Source organism: Podospora bellae-mahoneyi, chromosome 7 (assembly GCF_035222275.1).
Source record: "Podospora bellae-mahoneyi strain CBS 112042 chromosome 7, whole genome shotgun sequence".
In the NCBI taxonomy this organism is placed as follows: Eukaryota; Fungi; Ascomycota; class Sordariomycetes; order Sordariales; family Podosporaceae; genus Podospora; species Podospora bellae-mahoneyi.
The window spans coordinates 1,819,254-1,839,686 of NC_085886.1; the positions used below are offsets into that span (position 1 = coordinate 1,819,254).

Below are 20,433 nucleotides of genomic sequence, written 5' to 3' on the forward strand. Positions count from 1 at the left end.
GGTATTGATTGTGCTCGACTGCCGGCTGCCATCTTTCTGTGGTCTGCTTTTTCATTATCATTATTTGACACTTTGAAACTGTCTAGGCAATGCTTTTCCTTGCAATGTTTGGTGGATGTGTCCCTGTAATATCTGGTAGCTATGTGACTTTGGATCTCCCATGCTAATGCTGCGAGACTTTTGGCAGGTCTAATGGATGGGTTAGAAGTTAAGTTCTCTTGGAGATACTTGATTATATAGTTTGTGATGATGAGGGTGTACCGAGCAAAGAAATGAAAACTAATCTGTTGTTGAACAAGAAACGTATCAAGGTAAAGATGTCACGCGGGCAGAAAATAGGAGGGGATTTAGAAACCCTTATACATTGATACGTTTAAGCTAGCTATGCCTGCCGAATGAATGGCACACTCGGCCTGCGTGTGTTATAGAGATGTAAGATCTCGTAATGATAAATGAGAAGCAAAAGTATCTAGATACAATATCTGGCATTAAAAATCACCGCTCGAAATCCACCCCCAGATCATCTCTCTTGCTGCAGTTTTATATGCATTTCGAGACTGCATCACTCCTCATCATGCTCCTCGTTCTTCACTGGAAGATCGTGCATCTCTTGATCCTGGACCTCTGCATCATCATGTTCGTCAGAAGAATCAGCATCTCCATGAGCAGGTGGAGTTGTCAGGTGCTCGTCCTGAGCTGGATCAAACCCATCGTCATTCTCAGCCAAGCGGTTCATCTCCCGAACCTCAGTGCCTGGTGTCAATGGTGAGCCATGCAGGATCTCATTGAATCTTCGATCGGCAGTGGCCAGAAGGTTTTCGATGGCTCGCTTCGAAGTCTCCGAGACTTTGATTCTGTGCTCCACATAGAGCACACGCTTGAATTCTCTGCCGGTCTTCGTAACGACCCCTCTGCCCTTTCCGATAGCCCTCTCCCTGCAGTCGCGCAAGCCCTCGAGCAAAGTCTTCTCGACTTTCTTAGTTGCGGCTCTGAACATCGGGTCCCGTCTCGTCTCAAAATGTGTGGTCATCAGCTCTTTCATCCGTCTAAAGCACCCTGTTCTTACTTAAAGATTAATGCTAGCTCCAAGCCAAAGCACCCGAGCAGGGAAGCATACCTTTCTCCTCTTTGCAAGCTTGGTATGCTGGTATCATATTCTGCGTGATGGTCGAGACGATCATGCGACTGGCAGACTTTTGTGTATCGTTGAGGCGCTTGCTCAGTTTCGGCACGTCCTGGAGGATTCCCTCTAGGAGAGTCATCTGGTGCCTCACCGCAAAAAACACCGGCAGCTTGTTGAGACCTCACGCTCGGCTGGGAGATTGCTGAAAGCACGTAGCTCCATGATCATGCCGTCGGCAAGGGGCACGAGATGCTTGGTCACGAGGTCGGGAAATATCTTCTCCCACCCGGGAGAGATAAAACTCATCAGAGGGTCGACGAGCTCTGCTGCTCGTTAGTTATTTTTCATGTATCATGTCTTGTATTATGTTGAGAGTAATCTTACCCTGATTTAAGTCAATTGGACCTCGTCTGCTCTTCCACACACCTCTAGTTTGGTTGTTAGATACATCATCATAAACGTTGGACTTTTGTGTGTTTGACTTACTCTCTGAAACGCCGCGCGGAATGTGCCATACAGCAGCCACCATTTCTCGGGCGCGAAAACCATCTCTCGATGGCGGTGGTGGCACTCTTTGATGCCGTATCACGAGCGTTATGCAACTTGCAAAAGATGTTGGAGTGCACCGCCTGGTCGAGATTGTTGAAAGCTTCCTCAATCATCGAGTCAAATCCTTACTGGAATTCATTGAGACGATCTTGGAGAATGGCTTTCTCAACCTCTCGTATGTCTTCAGTTAGCGTGTAAGGCTTTGCAGCAACGAGAACTCGCAAATGCAAACCAGTTAGAAAACGAGCAAAATCACGCAAGACTTGGCGGTAATTTTCACACTCTATTTGGGCGACAATGTTGAGAGCGTGTTCCTTGAGCATAGGAATCTGGGTGTCAGTCGTGGTAAATCCATGGATTGATTCGTCTTCTTGAAGTCTTCCCATCAGTTTATGGTAGGCATTGCTTGACGCACAAAAGACAGGGAGCTTTTTGCCGATCTTGTAGTACTTGCCTTGCTGGACCTTGCTGGGATCATAATCATCGTTGTATGCGGCATCTTCTTCATCCAGCCTGTGGGAGGTTTGTTAGCTTATGCAGCAGGGAATGTAATCAGTGCCATGACGACTGACTGTAGAACACCTTCCCCAAACTGTCTCTGAAGTTCAGGCTTCGAGAAATCATTGCGGAAGCGAATGCAGGCGCTTCTCCTCTGCTTCTTTAGTAAATCGATGACCTCGTTCATGCTCTTTACCTTATTCTCCAAATCGTTCTCGGCGTCCTTAATAGACAACTCTTTCATTCCCGAATTAGCCATCTGCTCACTAAGGCTTTGCAGTCTTTGAGACGCCTTATCTCGAGAAATCTTCTCCTGTCTAGGCTTACCCTCCTCAAACGATGACTCAGCGTCGTCACTGAGATCACTCGCCTCGGGGCTTTGATCCTGCTGCTGCTTTCGAAAGCGCTTGCGTGCCTCACCCGCAGCTGGTCTCGCAGGTCGCTTTCGCGAAGCTTGTGGTAGCTCGAGAACAATCATGTCATCGGAGGGATTTTCAAGTAGAGTAAGCTTCAAGCGCAGACTCTGATTGTTGAGGAGCTTAATATCTTCCCTGACCTGCGCTAGCTGTTGCTGCTTAGACATCAGATCCCCACTGCGTTCCAAGACTTCGCGGCGCATCACTTTGAGTTTTTCATCGGAGCGATGCGCTTCAGCATGGTCTGGAAGTGATTTTAGGAGTTCAGTCTCGGAGATGTCATCCGTTTTGGAACAGATGACGGTGACTGCAGAGTAATCCCCGTCAAACCGGAGCTGTCTTTTGAACGCCTTGCCGAGAAGCTGTCTCGCCGCTAGATCATCAACCGCTCGAGTGATCGGGGTACCCACCCAGAGGCCTGAACAGCGTTGGATATACCTGTTTGCAATCCTGGACCGAGCAGCATTGGAATCATGTATACCTGGCTGTTTGACTTTCAGAGAATCACCATTGTGATCGAGCGTAAGAAAAAGCTTACCAAGTCCACGAGAACCAGTCCACTTTTCAGAGTCTCAGACCTGATAAAGACGCGAACAACCTTGATCAAAGGCCAAAACTCGAGTGATGTTGCTTCCTTGGGCTGTCCTCGACCTTTCTCCTTGGAGTCAACAAAGATTCGAAGAAGCTTGACAAACCCGTTGAAGGACGGGCCGGCGACAGTCTTCACGGATCCGAACAAGTGTTTGACCGAGTCGTCTTTGACCAAGGTATCCACGTTGAATTTTCCTTTCTTGATATCATCTCCCTTGAGCGCTGGATAAACCGCTCTGAGTTTGTGATAGGCAATGCCAGCTTCGCTCTCGGTACCAAACACATCAGGCCCAAACGTCGCTTGGCCGTTATGAATGTCGTCAAGAAGAATATCGAGCTCTTTCGCCCACTCGCCGGCGGTGATGAACTCCACTTCTGCTCGATACTTCTCATTGGGATCATCTGAAGTGTTGTACGAAACCTCCGTAATCGCTGCGGTACAAGCCCTCATGCAGTTTGTCGGGAGAAGATCCTCCTTATCTAGCACTGCATTGATCACGCTGCTTTTGCCGGCTCCGGTGCTCCCGACCACTCCAATCACCACACGCTGTGGGCTAGCTTTTTGTTTGAGGCGGTCAATATCTTTGAGCCAGTTGCCGACCTCGGGCAGGTCCTTGAGACTTTGAACAACTGCTTCGGCATTCTCAAGCAATTGGATGGTACATTGGAACCCCTCATCGAGCTTCGGAAAGTCTTCTTCTTCGCCGAGAGTGGGAAGGGATTTGAAATAGGTGTCTTCTGGTGTGTATGTTGTGGGAGGCTTGCCCTCCTTGCTAGGGGGCGATTCCATGAAGGCAGACTAAGCTAGTTGTTTGGTGATGTGTTGAGATCTAGAGGCGGTGTTAGCAAACAGCATTCGCGAAAATGAACCAGCAAGCCGATTTTATGTTAAAGAATCTCGGTACCGACCACGATGTCACCATCTAGAGTCGTTCGACTCCGGAAGATGTTCCGACTCGACCACAAAGCAAAATTCGAGAAACTGAGAAATGATATGAAGCTGTTGAGGTGATCCTCGTGAAGAGTGAGCCCAGAAGTCGGCGGTTGTAAGAGGGGAGAGAAGAGAGCCGCCCGACGGGAGAAAATTTGGTTGAGAGAAGAGATTTGAGGCAGATCTTTGAGCGGAAAAAAATAAAAAGATAAGCAAACTGGGTGGTTTGGCTGGGAGAGTTCGAAGCTGGGGAAAAGATCACACGAAAATTCCGAGATAAGCATCGTGAGATAAGAAATATCAAGGGAAGGAGCAACTGGTAGCTCGGATGACGAATAGAAAGAGATATCTTGGATATTTCGATCAGGCATAAACTCTGAGCTGAGGCCTTGGGGTTTCATGCAGGTCAGTTTCCACGACAAAAGGCATCTCAGACGACTAGGTGAGATTGGAGAAATATATCAAGGCCAGATGGCATTGGCTGTTCAGGATCTCAGGTAACAAAAAGAGTAATTTCGAACAAAAAAACTGTCTTAGCGCAGTATGAGTATCAACAAACCCAACTAGGACAGTGAGTACTGTCAATAATACCTAAGTAAGGTAGGATGCACCAAGTCTCATTCAAGGAACACGACTAGTCAACCAGTACCGCAACATGGCTGACATAACACGTTGAAGTAATAGAGACAATCTCAGCTTGGAAGCTGTACCTAGAGTAGTCGGTAATAGTAGGTAGTTTATACGTTAGTGCACTTGTCCAAAGACAGAGAGTTCTTACACAAAGGGGACCACATAGCAGACACAAGCAAGAATCGTGTGTCAAAGCAGAACGAAATGATGACACTGCTCAGCCATGACTGCTTATAGACAATTCTAGGGCATAATGGCAACGCCTGTCTACGCAGTCCGGTTAGCTGGAATTGAGTGAAGACCAGGAAAGTACTCGGAGCGATATCCGTAGGTGTTCAATGTTCCCTGCATTGTCAACCCGTGTTAATGATATAAAAGCAGATGTTATTTATGGCATGGCACCCTTTAATAGCGATGAACAGTTTTGTGAGGCTATTCCCAACCACCCAACCTGCGTTTACATGAAACGTTGGAAATTGGGTGCGGCCCAGCTGGTTCTGCCTAGACCGAATCCCTGGTCTTGAGAGCGCTGACCGCCTTTAAAGTGTAGTGATTCTGCCGACATGGCCAAGGCGGAAGCTCCAAACAGGGGCTGTTTCCCAGCGAACTGCCACCAAGGTCCACCACTAGCAACAACATCGATGACTAAGCAGACCCGCCCTCAGACACCACCGACGACATCATCTCGAAGTACAATAGCACTGTCCAGTTATTCTATCAGAACACTCTTGTAGATATTTAGCTTCAAAATTCTTCTCTCAGCACCATTTCTCCTCCTGCGCAGCACATCTTGCTTCAGCTACCCGCTAGGTTTCCAGCGATCCCGAGCAAACACCAAGTCAAGATGTCTACAATCACGCCCAATGCACTCCAAAGCGAGCGACCCCCCACTATCCCCAATTCTTTCAATGCCAATCAGCCACCCACTATCCGTCTCTACCCTCTCTCAAACTACACGTTCGGTGTCAAGGAGACCCAGCCTGAGGAGGACCCCAGTGTGATCGCCCGACTCGAGCGCCTGAACGACCACTACGAGAAACATGGAATGCGCCGGACTTGCGAAGGCATCCTGGTGTGCCATGAGCACAACCACCCACACATTCTAATGCTCCAGATTGCCAATGCTTTCTTCAAGCTGCCTGGCGACTACCTCCATCCCGAAGATGACGAGATTGAGGGATTCAAGCGCCGCCTCGATGAGCGCCTTGCACCAGTCGGCAGCCTGGGCGAAGGCAACAAGGCCGCCGACTGGGAAATTGGCGACTGCCTTGCGCAGTGGTGGCGCCCCAACACCGAGACCTTCATGTACCCTTTCGTCCCTGCCCATATCACACGGCCCAAGGAGTGCAAGAAGCTCTACTTGATCCAGCTTCCTGAGACCAGTAAGTCCCCCCTTCCAGTTTTTATCTTTCAACTATGCTAATGTTTTCCCATCAGAAGTCCTCTCCGTTCCCAAGAACATGAAACTCCTCGCCGTGCCCCTATTCGAGCTCTACGACAACACCCAGCGCTACGGACCCCAACTTTCTGCCATCCCCCACTTGCTCAGCAGATACAACTTTGAGTTTGTCAACGAGGACGGGGAGGTTGTCGCTCAGACTCCTACTGCCGGCCAAGAGAACCACGCCTCCAAGACTCGGGTTCTGGCTGGTGGCAACGAGGATGTTGACATGAAGACTGATGAGGACCAAAAGTGGGATGAGAAGAAACAGGAGAATGGCGCCAATTAGCTCTCTAGTGTCTTCTCATCTATTTCTCCTTGACCTGTCTTCTTCAGTCAAGAGCAGCGAGATAAGCCTGCGACTACTTTTCTTGAGTTTCTGCCACTCATGCGCACTACACATAAAACGGGATGGAAGGGAATGGGTTAGCGGATCTGGGGTTTGCTTTGTGCCTTTCTTCTTTTCGAGAGAGCAGGCGTCAGGTGGGGTTTGGACGGCGTTTAACAGGTCAGGCAGATACCAGCGGATCATGGTTAAGTCATTTTACATTGTTCTTGTTTGCTCTTTTGGGTTGTTGCCGGTGTCCATATGAAATGTCTGGGAGATACGGTTACCACAGATTTAGTGTGGCTTGCTGATGAGAGCTGGCCTTTTACGACATTGACGCCCCTCTATCGGCAACCCGAACCTGCTTTGTGGCTACATACATGTCAAAGCTTCCTCCCTACCAGGCTCAGTTATCATAGAAGGTGGGAGAGGGCAGCTTCGATGTGGAAACACAAGCACGCCACACGCATTATCAGAGATTTGCGCAGTGACCAAGGTGACGACAGGGGGCGCTATCTTGATAGGTTGGCCCGACTACCTATCTCTTTTTGTTTCGAGGAATGCATGCTAAGTTGGCTATTGCAGGGCAGACAAATGGCAAAAGCAATGGTGGTATCATTTTCGTGAAGTGGCGAGCTGGATGGCCAGTCAAGGAACGCTTCAACAGCGAGATGCGATGGGCGTAGAAGTTGACTTGTGGTGGTCGAGGTATTTCAAGTCATTATCCAAGGACAAAAAGACCAAACACGTCGTCACCATCAACACCGCACAGGAAAACAGAGCCTGCGACGAAATGTCGGGTCTCTAAAAGATAGTCACCACGCCTCTCAATCATCTTCCAGGATCTCTCGACCATCTGTGAAGGCCTATCAATATATATTTAAAGTCTATCCACTGTCTCCAAAGGTGTGCCAACCATCTTCAAGGTTGGCATCTTCAAAACCTACTGCCTAGGTATCCTCCAAAACGTATTGATTACCTTGTAAGTTCTTGACTATTGTCGCAGTCTCTATTTTCCTGTCCATATCATGCTATCTAGGGCAGCCCATTTTAGGTTGCGAACGATATCAAAACGAATCTCGTGAGGTCCTCGTGCTGAAATATGTGCCGTAGAGATAGGCAGTGATCAAAAAGTTTGAACTTCTTTCCCCACAAACACAAACCCGGACAACCATTAGGTCCGCTGCAGCACGATGTCTACCGCTAGCCATTCAACTCAATCTGCGGCGCCGTGGTCGAATACGATAGAGAGCTAGCCGTTGCAAGCCCCAAAGATTACCGGCCCAATCTAGACCCCACGGCGAAGTGGACAAGCACAGTTTCGCTTTCATGTTCTGTATTTGATCAGAAATCCACTGGAACACGTCCCTCGGCCAAATGTTTTGATTCGGCGCCATTATTTCACATAGAAAAAAGCGGCTATCACTCAGGGAAGACACCAACCTTCGAACGTTGGTGAGTACCACCGATCAGATCACCTACGCCAAAGTCTGATCGACACAAAGCAAAGCCTTCAGCCCCAGCAGTAGCTCACAATGCCCACCATCTGTCAAGCCAACACATTCTGCGATGCCATGATCGAGTACCACGCTGCTCGGGTAGCCCCGGCTCGTCAAAAGTGGACAAAGGACGGTGGAAGCGCCCTCCCCCTATACTGCGGAATGTTTTTCATTTCGTCACTTGCAATGAGAGAGTTAATACCACTATAGGTACCAAAGAGTGTTGGGAAGAATACGTTTATCACGGACATGAAGCTTGGAAATGGATGAAGGTGAGGAGGATGAACAAGAGGTAGATGGTTGGCTGGGGCAGTTATGTAATTATGTGGAGTGCATATAACTCACGAAAGAGTGAACAGTGGGGTGAGTTGACTATTTTGAAGGAACACCCCTATCTTTCACACCTTTCACAAAGGGGCTTTGTTACCTTTGGCAGACCTCCCACATCACCCACGCTTGCCTGCAATTGTCAAACATAACAGAAGATGAGATCGAGCCATCCATTCCAACAGAATAAGACACACAAACATCATGATTCCCACCGCCACCCACTTCATCTCACTCTGCGATGCCATGATCGAGAACCACACTGACCAACAAGTCGAGTCAGAGTGCAAGGCTGAAGAGAATCGAGAGGATCCGGGTGAGATTGAATGGCTTATCAGAAGACAACTCAATCTTGAGCCGATACCCAGAAGGTTGTTAAATCCATCCTTCGCTTTCAGGAACTCACACTAACTAGAGTACTGCAGGGACAGAGAATATGAGAGCAATGCCCTCTACCACTGGGGCGAACGCATAAAGTGGAGTGTCATATGGGGTGATCTCGATCCAGGGTATTGGAGCTCATCTCAGCTATTTCTGGGGGAAGCCAAATAATTAAAAGAAATTAAAAAAAGTATTTATCCATATGTCGTTGTGGTGTCAAGGTGAGATATATTGGAGATGTGGTGTGGGTGGTAGTAAGCCGAAGACGGCTATTTACATGAAGCCATCCCCAACTTCACCAGAATGTACCTACACGAAAGAAAACCTCTCTCTATTTAGTATCAAACCTATTAAAAACATGGCCAACAACTATCTAACAACCACTGTCAACAAAACACATAGCATCGCATCAAAATGCTCACCCCCAGCCAATTCAACGCCCTCTGCGACGCCATGATCAAATACCACACCGACCAAGAAGCCATATCCGAGCGCAAGGCCGACGAGTTACGGCAAAGATTGTGGAACTGGTCCCCTATTGGAACAATGAGGTCGCAAGACCTACCCGAGTATGTATCTAGCTATCCCTTGCTCATCTGGAAACCCGCACTAGAGCAACAGCATCTTCGCAGAGACACAGAATCTGACAACGACGCTCTTTACCACTGGGCCGAGCTCACAAAGTGGAGAATCTTGCGGCAAGAACTCCCACCGAACCACTGGGAACACACTTCGAGATATGGATGAACAATGGTCTGCTATTCTTAATAAACCCGCTACTTGTGGGGCAATGTTGGGTGGCCACGGGTGAACGGTGAACAGCGATGGAATCTTTGTCCAAACTCAATCCCTTCCTCCGGTTGGTGTGCTGTTCAATAAGAAGGACGTATCTCTCAACAACGTACTGAATAACTCATCATTATTCTGCAATTTACTGTAGTCTGATACCATTTACCTCAGCCTGAGATGATCTTGCAACTGAGTGATGAAAAAGATTGTGGGAGTTGAGGAACATTTGGATGTACCTGCCTAAAGAATGTTAAAAACGACCATTTCTCTCATTTATACGGGGCAAAGCCATCCTTTATTTGTATATAGTCTGTACTCTTTTTATAGAGATTTTATGTTTAATTAATGGAGACCTTGTTTTTAAATTCTGAAAACTTTGGCTTTTATTGGTGAAGATTTAATATTCGCTTTTTCAAGCCCTAAGCTCTCGTGTATGTAGAGAGCTGGATATTGCTCATATCTTAATAACAAAGTGCACAATATATACTTTCTCAAATCCCAGCTGCGTTCACTAACGTCCAAGTATCGTTTACGAACGTCAAAACACAAGACTCAACAGCGTTTACAAACGCCATCTCCAATCAAACCTCGGATCGAGTTGGGATGATATGTTTCTGGGTATGTTTGACCATACAAAATCCCAGAATTTAGCAATGAGACTTGTTAAACAACCAGCCATTCCCCCCCAAAGCACACACTGCATAACACATAAAATCTTCACAGATCGAGCACAAAGACTTCACAAATACCCAAGGACATAAAACCTTCACAAATGGGAGAACAAAGTCTTGACAAATAGAGCATAAACTCGCTCATAATTGGGTACCAGACTACCACTTTATAGTTGTTTGTACAATATATCCTCAATCCCTATGCCCATCCCACATATTTTCCGCTTGCCTCCCTCCTTCCCCAGTGGTATCATTATGTATATTCTGTATGCAACCTTTTGTGTGCCTTAGCAACGTTCCAAGTGCACACCTCTTTCCCCCTTAAAACCCCCCTCAAACTAGACCATCCTGTCCATCCAGACCGGCTTTTGATGCTGAAAAATGTATTCAATCCATGATATAACCATGAATGTACGCCATGACCATGCAATGCTATGCTTTTTGCCATGCTTGTGATGACCCACCTCCCCAAATATTCCCTCCTTTTTGGTATCCTCCTCTCCAAAATCCTTCTTCTCACTTCTCCAAATCAAATTCCGCGCTGAAAAATCATCAAACCGCTTCCTCCGGATGCTGTTGCCACTGTGATGATGTAGCAAACATATCCATGAATCCTATCCTCCTCTCTCTATGTGAGATAACGGCCATATGTGGGAAAATGCCAACTGAACGTCAAAATACTGGGAGATCTCTCCCTTTCGCCATGATTTGGTGGGGTGATCTATGCCTCTCAGGACTGTATGACCCGAGGGCGACGGCTCCTCAAGCCATATGAATGAGCCAGTTCCGTCAACGTAGGAGCAACAGGAGAGGCCTGTCCTGGGGGAGTAGACGGCTCCCTACGAGACCGCGGAAGCAGAGAAGGTCTCAGGGGCTCAAGTATCGACCCATCCTCCGAGGAGGGAGTCTTCTCAGCCGGCACCTTAAGCTTAATCATCGTCTTCTTCTTTATTGGCTCGGCCTCTGGCTCTTCTGCTGGCTTCAGCTCCGCAGAGGGAGTCTTCTTGACCGGCGATTTGAGCTTGATGATCGTTTTCTTCTTGACTGGCCCGACCTTTACCTTTTCCTCGGAAGGGGTCTTGCTTAGCTGCCGAAGTATAATCTTTGACGACGGATTCTTATCTTCCTCCGGAGAGGGTGTCTTGCTAGACCGCCGAATTTTAATCTTCGGTGAACGCCGAAGTTCCTCAGGAATGGTCTCCAAAGTCTGCTTGATACGCGGCAGGGTGGAACGGAGGCTGGATTCCATGACCGACACATCTTTGCCGGCATCCTCTACCCTTGTGATGACCTTTGATGGGCCCCTTTCGCCACGTTGTATCCATTGGTCGATGGAGAAAACGCCTGTCATACCGGCAGGAACACCTCTCTTCGACGACTGTGAGGCGTGAACATCAGCCAGATGGGCTTCCGCGACGGGTGTTCTCCGGGTTCTCTTGAAGGATCTCTTTTCGTTGACAATCTCACTGACGCGCTTGTTCGTCTTCGTCTCACCTTCAAATCGCGCCTTCTAGGCGGACTCGTCAGCGTTTGGCGGGTTAGCGTTGGTATCGCCGCGGGAGGAGCTCGGCTTGGGGCCCTTGCGGATGTTTTGGTGAGTCCATCCACGAATCTGTGTTGGACCACTTCTAGGGGGAGCTTCTACAGCAGAATAGTCCTTGATAGCCTCACGATAGTCGAACTGTACAGTACGCAGCTCTTGCCCGTTGGCCGAGTAGGTCATACGATGAGGTGGCGTCGGCGCAGGTTCTAGCTTGCGGTATTTAGACGACGCTGCTGAACCGGCAGCGGAAGCAGGGGGAGGGGCCGAGGCAGAGGAGCTTCCAGGTCGAGAGTGAGATGACTGCATGGGAGGTTGAGTAGTCGCGGGAAGAATAGGGGCATGAACACCCGGCGCCGGAGCTGGTGCAATCGGTGTATGATAGGGTGGCGAGACTGGATATGCAGTCGAGGGGCTAGGAGGGCGAGGTGCGAGCTGCTGCGTGCCAGGCGGGCCAGCCATGGGTGGTGCCTGGAGAGGTCCAGGACCAGGAGCGGGCATCAGATGCTGTAGATGGTGCTGAGGCTCCGGTACGGAATAGCCGTTGTGAAAAGGACGACTAGGCCCGACTGGGTAAAAGGCGCCGCTGTTCGTCATCACCATGCTACCGTGTTGAGGAACTGGACTATGCTGCTCAGGAGGGGGCGGGCTGTCGTTCAATAGGCTGCGCATAGGACGTAAGGCTGGTAAGCCTACACCTTGCCCTTGGGGTGCAAACGGTGTCCTACCGCCAGAAAGTTGGCTAGCCGGGTAGTCTTGTGGCGGGGCAGGTGGTGGAGGGTATACCGGCGACTGGGGATTCAGTGCCGTACGGAGAAAATCTCCTCTGGCCGGCTCACTGGCATAGTGACCGGGCATACTCAGCCCATGGTAGCCCTCAGACATCGATGGACCATGGTACTCCTCGGGCGGCGGAGGATACTCACTGGGCTGGTAGTCAATGTGCGAACCATACTGGCGATGGTCGCGTGCCAGACCATCGACCTGCATCGGATTGTAAATCCGAGGGTCGATGTGGGCCGTTGCCTCATGTTCTCGGATCGCAATGTGTGCGAGAACATCCAGGCCAGTGGTATCCTCCGGGCCCGAGGAGTTGTCGAACCCGAGCGCGTCCCGCACCGCGTCGTACGGTTTGGAAGCGGCGCTCTTCACCGTCCGAGCAGCTTCTTCCTCACGCTCGCGCGCGAGGTCTCGCGCCTCGTCGTCCTCCAGAACCGCCGCAGCACGGAGCATGTCATCGGCGAACTGGCCAAAGCCAGCCGCCTGCTCCAGCGTGGGCTCGAGCTCGGGCTCGGGCGCGGGAGTGGGTGGCGCCGGCGAGGGCTGGTACACCGTGTTGGGGTCCATGCCCCTCGCTGCCAGCTCCTCTCGCCGCAACCCTTCAATCTCCTCCGCTGACGGAGTGATCTCCTCCTCCTCAACTCCTTCTTGCTCACAAATATGACTGAGCAAGGCCGAGAACTTTTTCTTCCCTTCTAGCTTTGCCTCGAGCTTGCTGAAGGCTCGGTCGGCTTTCGCAGCTGGGATGGTCCGAGACGCGTGGATAAGCTCCCCAGTTGGGGGAACCAGCACGACCGGTTTCCATGGGTCGACAACAGGTTTGGGCGACTCTTGGAGATTGGTGGAGGAGGGCAAAAAGATGCCGTACTTTGGGTGAAGATTGTGTTTCTTCACCTCGGCTTCAGGAAGCTCGCCAGCAGCCTCAGTGGAATCCCAAATTCCCACACGACGGTCGATGAACATGTAGTTGGAGTTGGGCTTCTGCCAATATTTGCCGCGACGAGCTTTGGTGGCGCCCTTCTCAGCAGAGTTGGTCGAATCGCGGAAACCAATATCGAGATCGTCCCACTCAAAAAGGTTTGGTACCATGATGCGGTTATTGGGGTTCTCAGCCTTGTTATTGCGGCGTACAATGAGGCGAACGCCGTACTCATCCGGGTCGAGAGCTCCGCGCGGAAGGGGCAGCTCAGGTCCGTCGGCGGGGTTGGGCTCGGCGGAAGTTCGGCGCTGCCCGCGCACCTCAGCAGTGTCTCCGGCAGGCTCGGGCAGCGGCGTGGCAGCATTGGAGGCGGAATCTGGTGGGGTGGCGACAGTATCTTCGAGCGCTTCAGCTGCACCCAAAAGGCCAGCCGTGTGGCGTGGCAACTGACGCATGGCATCCTCGTCCTTGGCGGTTTGAAGGAGCTTCGAAGCTGGCTGACCGTCTGGTTGGCCATCGGCTTTTCTTTTCAAAGACTCCAGGGGCATGGTGGGCGGCTTGACCATAAGATCTCTAAGCTTAGTACCAGGGAAGGGGACTTCAACACCATTGCGTTCCTCATGAAAGACTCCTTGGGCATCTCTCTCGGCCATTGTGATGGATTTGTAGGTGTAGCTCTCGTCACGTGGCGGAGGATACTAGTCATGGTTAGCAAATATGAACAGAAGTGAGCGCAAGAAAGGAAACATACATCGACGGGAAGTTTGAGGTTGTATTGGTGTTCGAGACGGTCGAGCTGTTGAAGAAGCTCACCGAGACGCTCCTCCTGCATCTCTTCCACCTGGCGCTAAACATATCTGTCAGTGAATGCTGTGTGTATGGAAGTAAAGATGAAAACTTACGGCATATGAAGCTCTGGCTGCTTCGACCTCGCCTTCATAAACACGCTGGGCCATCTGACGGCTCATCTCGAGAATTCGATCATTCTGGCTGAGCGTGTCTTCGTATCGCTGCTTCAGGAACTTTTGAGCGACGTCGAATTCGGGTACTCTCTCAACGACACCAGGGTCTTCAAGAAGCTGATTGATCGACCTGTCGGCGATCTCTTGGGCTGCTGGCTTGACTAACTTGGAGAGCACGCCCCAGGCCTGCTTCAGCTCCTGCGCTCTCTCGTGGGCAGCTTGTACTTTGCTGTCCTCATAAAGTTTCTGACGACGACCGCGACCGGCGGGAGCTTTCGGTTGTGATGACTTGCCACCACGACCTCTGCCTCCGCGGGAGCCGCCACGACCGCGACCTCCACGAGCTCGGGTACTGGTTGGGGCGGCGCGGGTGGAAGTCGAAGGTTGCTGTGGGATGATATCAGACATGGTGTCTTCAGCCTCTAGGGCATCGGCAACAGAGGAGAAGCTCTGCTGCAAGTTCATGTTGTTGACGGATTTGGATGGCATCTCATGAATGACGAGTTTCCGTTGTATGGGAGTCGAGGTAAAAGAAGTAGGTGTGGGAAAAGAGAGAGTTGGGTGAGAATTTGTAATGGGCGGTGCCAGGTGTGAGCGGTGCTGCTCAATGTCCATTGCTCTCCATTCGGCAACTGTAAACAATAGCAGGTGAATACCCGAGCTCTGGCCACCGGTGCTGGGTGAATATGGGAGGATGAGTCGTATATAAATGAACAATAGCAAAGGTCGTCAATCGGCGGTGCAACTCGGTCGATGACAGACCAAAGCTTGCTCCGTGTAGATGTAAAAACCGGGAGGCCGGGGGAAAGCCAAGCAGCCGTGATGCAAAAGACGAAAAAAAACCTGTCGATGTCGAAAGATCAAAGACTTCTCCAGATGATGATTCCCTCGATCCAAGTATAAGAGGGCAGGACGAAGGTTATCCAGTGTGTCACCAGATGTAGGCAGTTTGGTTGGTTTGTGGCTTTTGGTCAAGCAGCTGTGGCGGGTGTGAGTGAAGAAAGGGTTGGCAGAGTCGCTCTCTTGGTGCAAACTGCTTGCAGCAGCGGCTCAGGGTAGGGTACCAGCGAGGGTCAAGTGATGACAGCGGCGCAGTGGCGACACACCAGGTAAGAGAAGGGGAAAATATAATCAGAGGAAAGCTGAGAGACAAGAGATTCTGATGCAATTGCTGCTGGTCGTCTGGAACCAGGGACGCGGCCGTGAAGTCGTGGCTGGTGTTGTCCTTCACCTGTAAAGGATGGGAATAATAGACAGTGGACCACGAAGCAGGCCTGTGCTGAGCGTGCTGCATTTCCAGCACACTGAGCCCGCACTGTGTCCGCTGGAGGCCAAGCCAAATGGGAGTCCAGCCTTGGGTTGCTCCACCGAGGCTTAACCGACGAAACAGCCAATCACAGCGCCGCATTGACTTCCCAATCAGGAACTAGTCGCAACCGTTCACAACAGCTTACAAAAATTGGTCGTATGTCTTTGCAAACTCTCTCGATGCTAGGGGCTACAAGTGTGTAGTGAATATTCAGAGGGGTATCTGGTAGCTGCTAGCTCCGATAAGATCTGGGGACTGTCTCGTCATCAGCCCCCGGAATCGTGGCGCGGACGGGAGGAGGACTTCGACTGCAAAAATCAAATTCTGCAACGGGCCACGTTGGTGTCAGTGCTTTGACAGCTGCAACAGCCTCGCCCGAAGATGTTTATGCGTTTCTACAGAGTGTGAATGTAGCATATGCTATAATGCGATTGGTTCAGGCACCTAGGCGGTGAAATATTGCCCAGAAACACAGTTGTACCACATTGAACTGGCAGCCCGCCCTGATCCCGAGATTGAATGAGCTGTCAATGACATTGCGGCCCAGCAGCCTGTCTGGCATCTGCACATCACCTGGTCTGCGTCGGCTCCTCTGACGCACATATCAGTCTCGGACCTCGCTTTCCTGTGAGTTCCCCGACGTCCGGGTGCCCGGTGAGTACTGGCTGCTTGCTGAATTTGAAATGACCAAATCCCCATTCCGGGTTCGCCGTTGAAGAGCGCGGGCCAGTGGACCCGGCTGCTTCAAGGGCGCTCCCGTCACTCACGAGAAAGGCGACCACTCACAGATACATATGGATCTTCAAATAGATTTCAATCTGATTTATTAAGCATATCTCTCGGCCATTGATTAAACTCACGATTTACTTCGTACCTATGTCTTCCATATCTCAAGTCCTGTTGCCAGCATTTCCTCAAACCAGGGCCGGCAAAATGGACAAAAGGGGTTCTGCGGAGCCCCAAAACGGGCAAACCCACTTTTCAAGCAGCTTCCGGGGCCGGCTTGGCGCTAAGCGCCCAGTGCAACCCCACTGCCGCGCGCCTGTGCGGCTGGAACCATGCCGCTTGCCTGCCGGGACCCAGCCTTTTTTTTCCTGCCGTCCGTCTCTCGGCAGATCGCCGAGTCGCCCCGTTACGTCCGTCCACATCCGGCCCGATATCGACTACGAGAGCTTCTGAATCCCATCCAACGACTTTTTATATCCCAAAGAAACTGAATCTCAGTTCACAATGGCTAAGAAACGCGGCCGCCTCCAAGACGCCCTCAAATCAGCCATCTCCCAGCAAAAACAAAAACCATCTCAGCCTCAAGGTCCCCCCTCCAAGAAACAGAAAACCTCCCAAAATCGCCCCCAACAACAACAACAATCCAATAAACCCAAGAAAAAACACCATCAACCCTCCCAATCCGCCCCCATCATCCCCTTTACCCCAACCGACACCATCCTCCTCCTAGGCGAAGCCGACCTCTCCTTCTCCGCCTCCCTATCCTCCCACCACAAATGCACCGCCCTAACCTCCACCGTCTTCGAACCCTCCCTCCCCGCCCTCCAAGAAAAATACCCCCACGTCGAGAAAAACATCTCCCTCCTCCTATCCTCCCCAAACGCTCACCCAAACTCCCCACCAAACAACAACAAACTACTCTACAACATCGACGCCACCAAACTCTCCCTCAAAACCCAATCCTTCTCCCGCATAATCTTCAACTTTCCCCACATCGGCGGCAAGTCAAAAGATGTCAACCGACAAGTGAGAGCGAATCAGGAGATGCTGGTTGGTTTTTTCCGCCGGGCTCTACTCCATTTGGCGCCAAGGGGAAAGATTATCGTCACGTTGTTTGAGGGGGAGCCGTATACCTTGTGGAATATCCGTGACCTGGCGCGACATGCCGGGTTGGAGGTGGAGAGGAGCTTCAGGTTTCAGGCGGGAGCGTACCCGGGTTATGCGCATGCTAGGACGTTGGGGGTGGTGAGGAACAAGAAGACGGGGGAGGTGAGCGAGAGGGCTTGGAAGGGGGAGAGGAGGGAGAGCAGGAGTTTTGTTTTTGTGAGGAAGGGGGAGGGGGAGAAGCCTGGACAAGGGCAGGGGAAGAAAAGGAAGCAGGAGGAGGAGGAAAGTGAGGAAGAGGAGGAGGAGGAAAGTGAGGAAGAGGAGGAGGAGGAGTTTGAGGGGTGGGGGGAAAGCGGTGAGGAGGAGGAGAAGGAGGAGGATGCTGATGAGGAGGATGAAGGGTCGTCCGGTGATGAAGTCGATGGTGATGAAGAAGAAGATGGGGATGAAGCCAGTGATGATGAGACAGCACCAAAAGAAACCCAGGGTTAAGGTCGACACGGTGGTTGTTTCACTGATCTTGAAAATCTCGAGATGGAAGGGAGAACATCTTTATTGACACTACAGAAACCATGTCGTCACTACAATCCTCCTCACTCACCACTGCCCCGTTGCGAAGTCTCCCACTCCACCATCCCAAAACCACCCTCGAGTTGAGACCTAGCAGTAATCACTGTGATCAGCACCACCATTGATGCACCCGCTAGTCCGGCAAAAGGCCTGGAAAATGATGTTTCCATCACTCTTGCAAAAGAACAAGGAGTTATTGATATGGGCAGAATCAGTCGGCTGGCCAGAGCCCTGGAGAGCCTCGATGATTTGGTCATAGTAGTTGCCTACACGAAGGCGATATGTTAGCTGTCTCATCAGGTAATGAAGAAGCTAGGTTATGGTCACTGACCCTTGTTAAGCAGTCCGCGTCCGCAGTACATCAGGCTACCCTTGCAGTTTTTGGCAAGAGCGGCCGGGGCCATGGTGAGGGCGATAAGGGCGACGGCGGTGGTGAATTTGACCATTTTGACAGTGGTTGAAGCGGTATAAAGCGGTAGTGTTTGGTATATAGCCTAAGAAGATGTGATGGTTGAGGTTGGATTGATGATGAGAATACTGGAAGTTTGCGGGGCGTTTTCAAACGCTTTTTATTCTCACCTCGAAGGATTTGGTCGCTGCGGCATTCAAGATCTGAGTTTACACTCTTGATCATATGTCGACTCAGATTCAAGTCATGTTGATAGGTGTTGGTGAGCTCCGCGGACCCGAGTTGAAAGTGTCAGCATTTGCAAGGGAATGAGGCTATTCCCGAGGTCGGTACTACCATCGCCTCACAGAGCTGGCGGGTAATTGAAATCTGAGCATCAGAACATGAAATGAAGCGCAGCATATCAAATCACCCGGAACCCAGGGCCAATATAACAAGAGGTTGAGCAATGTACTCGGCTTCAATCTGGCTTCGAACACACATGAGGCAACAAACTTTCGAGGACCGAATACATGAGTAAATCTCATTTCCCAACTTTCTCAGAGTCCTTATCGCTTTATTTATCTGAAGATTATGCGCCCTGCTGTGACGGTGAAGGAGATGAAGGAAATCCATGGACCATCAGAAATGAGCTTTCACTTCGACCTCTCAAGTCCGTCAGGCCACTACTCTTCTTCCGTTTGTCTATTGTTACCAGGGAAAACCTCGAGTTTGCCACTCTTGTGATCGAGTCTTTCGGGTCGATATCTTTTTTTGTACAATACCTAGAGGACGGACAACTCGTAAATCAAGAGCAGACTTTCATCTTATTGCACATTGAGCTCTACTGCCCTCGGTTCGCTCTTTCCAAGACAAGTCAACTCGGCCTCCTGTCACATGCTTTATGCCGTGCACAGTTCTTCAAAAAGACGTCATCTCATTTAGAATTAGAGTATGTGAAACGACAGCATACCACATTACATAACCTTTGCCATTCAGAGGCTAGCTAACATCGGCCAGCGCGATGTTTACATCTACACAAACCATCCACACATACGCCCCCATTCATCACAGCCTGCCTCAAAAGTGCACTTTTCAAGCGAGCCGAAACAGCCCAGCCATGATCTAGGTATCAATTCAAGTTGATACCTCCGCCTCAAAGTCTTCAAGTCCAAGTTTGTACCTGGTCATGCAGCCCCCAGACTAGCTCACATGCAAGCACCCGTTTGCTCCCTGCACCTCCTTCCACGTCCGGCTCACCGGCTTTAAAAATTCCCCCGTTCTTGCGACAGGATTTGCTCAACTTCCTGTGTGTCCCCGGCTCCCATCCCCGTCTTGGCTTTGTCAAGTTTTTCTCCCTAGAGGCACGCCACATCAAAATTCCAGCAACCAGGAAACTCTCACCCGCACTTTCCACGCCATCACGTACATGAAATACGCCTCGCGATATATTTTGTCCAACCTTACTACTTCCCCAAACCAACTGGGTTTCTTCAAGAGTGGGGGTCAGGTTCGTCTGTTTCTTCAAGCTCGGTGCACAACCTTAGGTAGTTTCTCCTTCTTCTTCTTTCCCCATAACCAAAGAACCAGAGTCTGCATGCCTTCGGAATAACCTCCCTACTTACACTCAAACTTTCGGCAGCAACCGATCTCGCCCCAGGCAAAAAAAGAAAAAGAAGAAAAAAACTATCAGATCGTACGATGAGCCTCCCGCCTCTGCATCTCATGAAAACACACACTCCCAACGCCGCCCGCCCCCCTTCGTATCTGTTGCTTGCCTCTTGCCTCGTGCCTCTTGCCTAGTCAGAAGATAGATCACATCTCTGAACTCATAAGTAACAACTCTCACCCCACTCCCCTGTGTCATATCATGTTTCCTTCCGTCAGGCCTCGGCCGAGCCCCCGAAAAATCGGACATGCCTTACCTATCATTCAGCTTGGATGTTGAACCGGAGAAG

The 20,433-nt window shown here is 50.6% G+C and overlaps 8 protein-coding genes across 8 annotated transcripts; 4 read left to right on the forward strand and 4 right to left on the reverse strand.

The window, feature by feature from the left end:
- Positions 1-562: 562 nt before the first annotated feature.
- On the reverse strand, positions 563-1,785 carry QC761_0107020 (uncharacterized protein; the record flags this gene model as incomplete). Its single annotated transcript, XM_062873178.1, is given in 4 exon segments — positions 563-1,056; positions 1,118-1,303; positions 1,309-1,424; positions 1,610-1,785. Coding segments are annotated over 4 exon segments (972 nt in total).
- A 12-nt stretch (positions 1,786-1,797) lies between these two features.
- On the reverse strand, positions 1,798-3,967 carry QC761_0107030 (uncharacterized protein; the record flags this gene model as incomplete). Its single annotated transcript, XM_062873179.1, has 4 exons — positions 1,798-2,185; positions 2,245-3,004; positions 3,148-3,609; positions 3,724-3,967. 4 exons carry the CDS (start codon positions 3,965-3,967, stop codon positions 1,798-1,800), a joined length of 1,854 nt encoding a protein of 617 aa, XP_062728297.1.
- Positions 3,968-5,350: 1,383 nt separating this feature from the next.
- QC761_707250 (uncharacterized protein) lies at positions 5,351-7,036 on the forward strand. Its single transcript, XM_062882276.1, has 2 exons — positions 5,351-6,120; positions 6,176-7,036. The coding sequence occupies exons 1-2, from the start codon at positions 5,583-5,585 to the stop codon at positions 6,466-6,468; spliced, it is 831 nt and encodes a 276-aa protein (XP_062728298.1). The 5' UTR covers positions 5,351-5,582; the 3' UTR covers positions 6,469-7,036.
- A 1,501-nt stretch (positions 7,037-8,537) lies between these two features.
- On the forward strand, positions 8,538-8,885 carry QC761_0107050 (uncharacterized protein; the record flags this gene model as incomplete). Its single annotated transcript, XM_062873180.1, has 2 exons — positions 8,538-8,649; positions 8,749-8,885. 2 exons carry the CDS (start codon positions 8,538-8,540, stop codon positions 8,883-8,885), a joined length of 249 nt encoding a protein of 82 aa, XP_062728299.1.
- Positions 8,886-9,128: 243 nt separating this feature from the next.
- On the forward strand, positions 9,129-9,461 carry QC761_0107060 (uncharacterized protein; the record flags this gene model as incomplete). The annotated part of the gene is given in 2 exon segments (XM_062873181.1): positions 9,129-9,283; positions 9,296-9,461. 2 exon segments carry the CDS (start codon positions 9,129-9,131, stop codon positions 9,459-9,461), a joined length of 321 nt encoding a protein of 106 aa, XP_062728300.1.
- Positions 9,462-10,295: 834 nt separating this feature from the next.
- QC761_707260 (uncharacterized protein) lies at positions 10,296-15,668 on the reverse strand. Its single transcript, XM_062882277.1, has 3 exons — positions 14,316-15,668; positions 14,165-14,260; positions 10,296-14,111 (listed from the first exon to the last, which is right to left on the reverse strand). The coding sequence occupies exons 1-3, from the start codon at positions 14,988-14,990 to the stop codon at positions 11,685-11,687; spliced, it is 3,198 nt and encodes a 1,065-aa protein (XP_062728301.1). The 5' UTR covers positions 14,991-15,668; the 3' UTR covers positions 10,296-11,684.
- Positions 15,669-16,914: 1,246 nt separating this feature from the next.
- Positions 16,915-18,009, forward strand: QC761_707280 (uncharacterized protein; the record flags this gene model as incomplete). Its single annotated transcript, XM_062882278.1, has 1 exon — positions 16,915-18,009. The coding sequence occupies one exon, from the start codon at positions 16,915-16,917 to the stop codon at positions 18,007-18,009; it is 1,095 nt and encodes a 364-aa protein (XP_062728302.1).
- A 48-nt stretch (positions 18,010-18,057) lies between these two features.
- QC761_707290 (uncharacterized protein) lies at positions 18,058-19,328 on the reverse strand. The gene is made up of 2 exons (XM_062882279.1): positions 18,419-19,328; positions 18,058-18,353 (listed from the first exon to the last, which is right to left on the reverse strand). The coding sequence occupies exons 1-2, from the start codon at positions 18,531-18,533 to the stop codon at positions 18,178-18,180; spliced, it is 291 nt and encodes a 96-aa protein (XP_062728303.1). The 5' UTR covers positions 18,534-19,328; the 3' UTR covers positions 18,058-18,177.
- Positions 19,329-20,433: the final 1,105 nt, after the last annotated feature.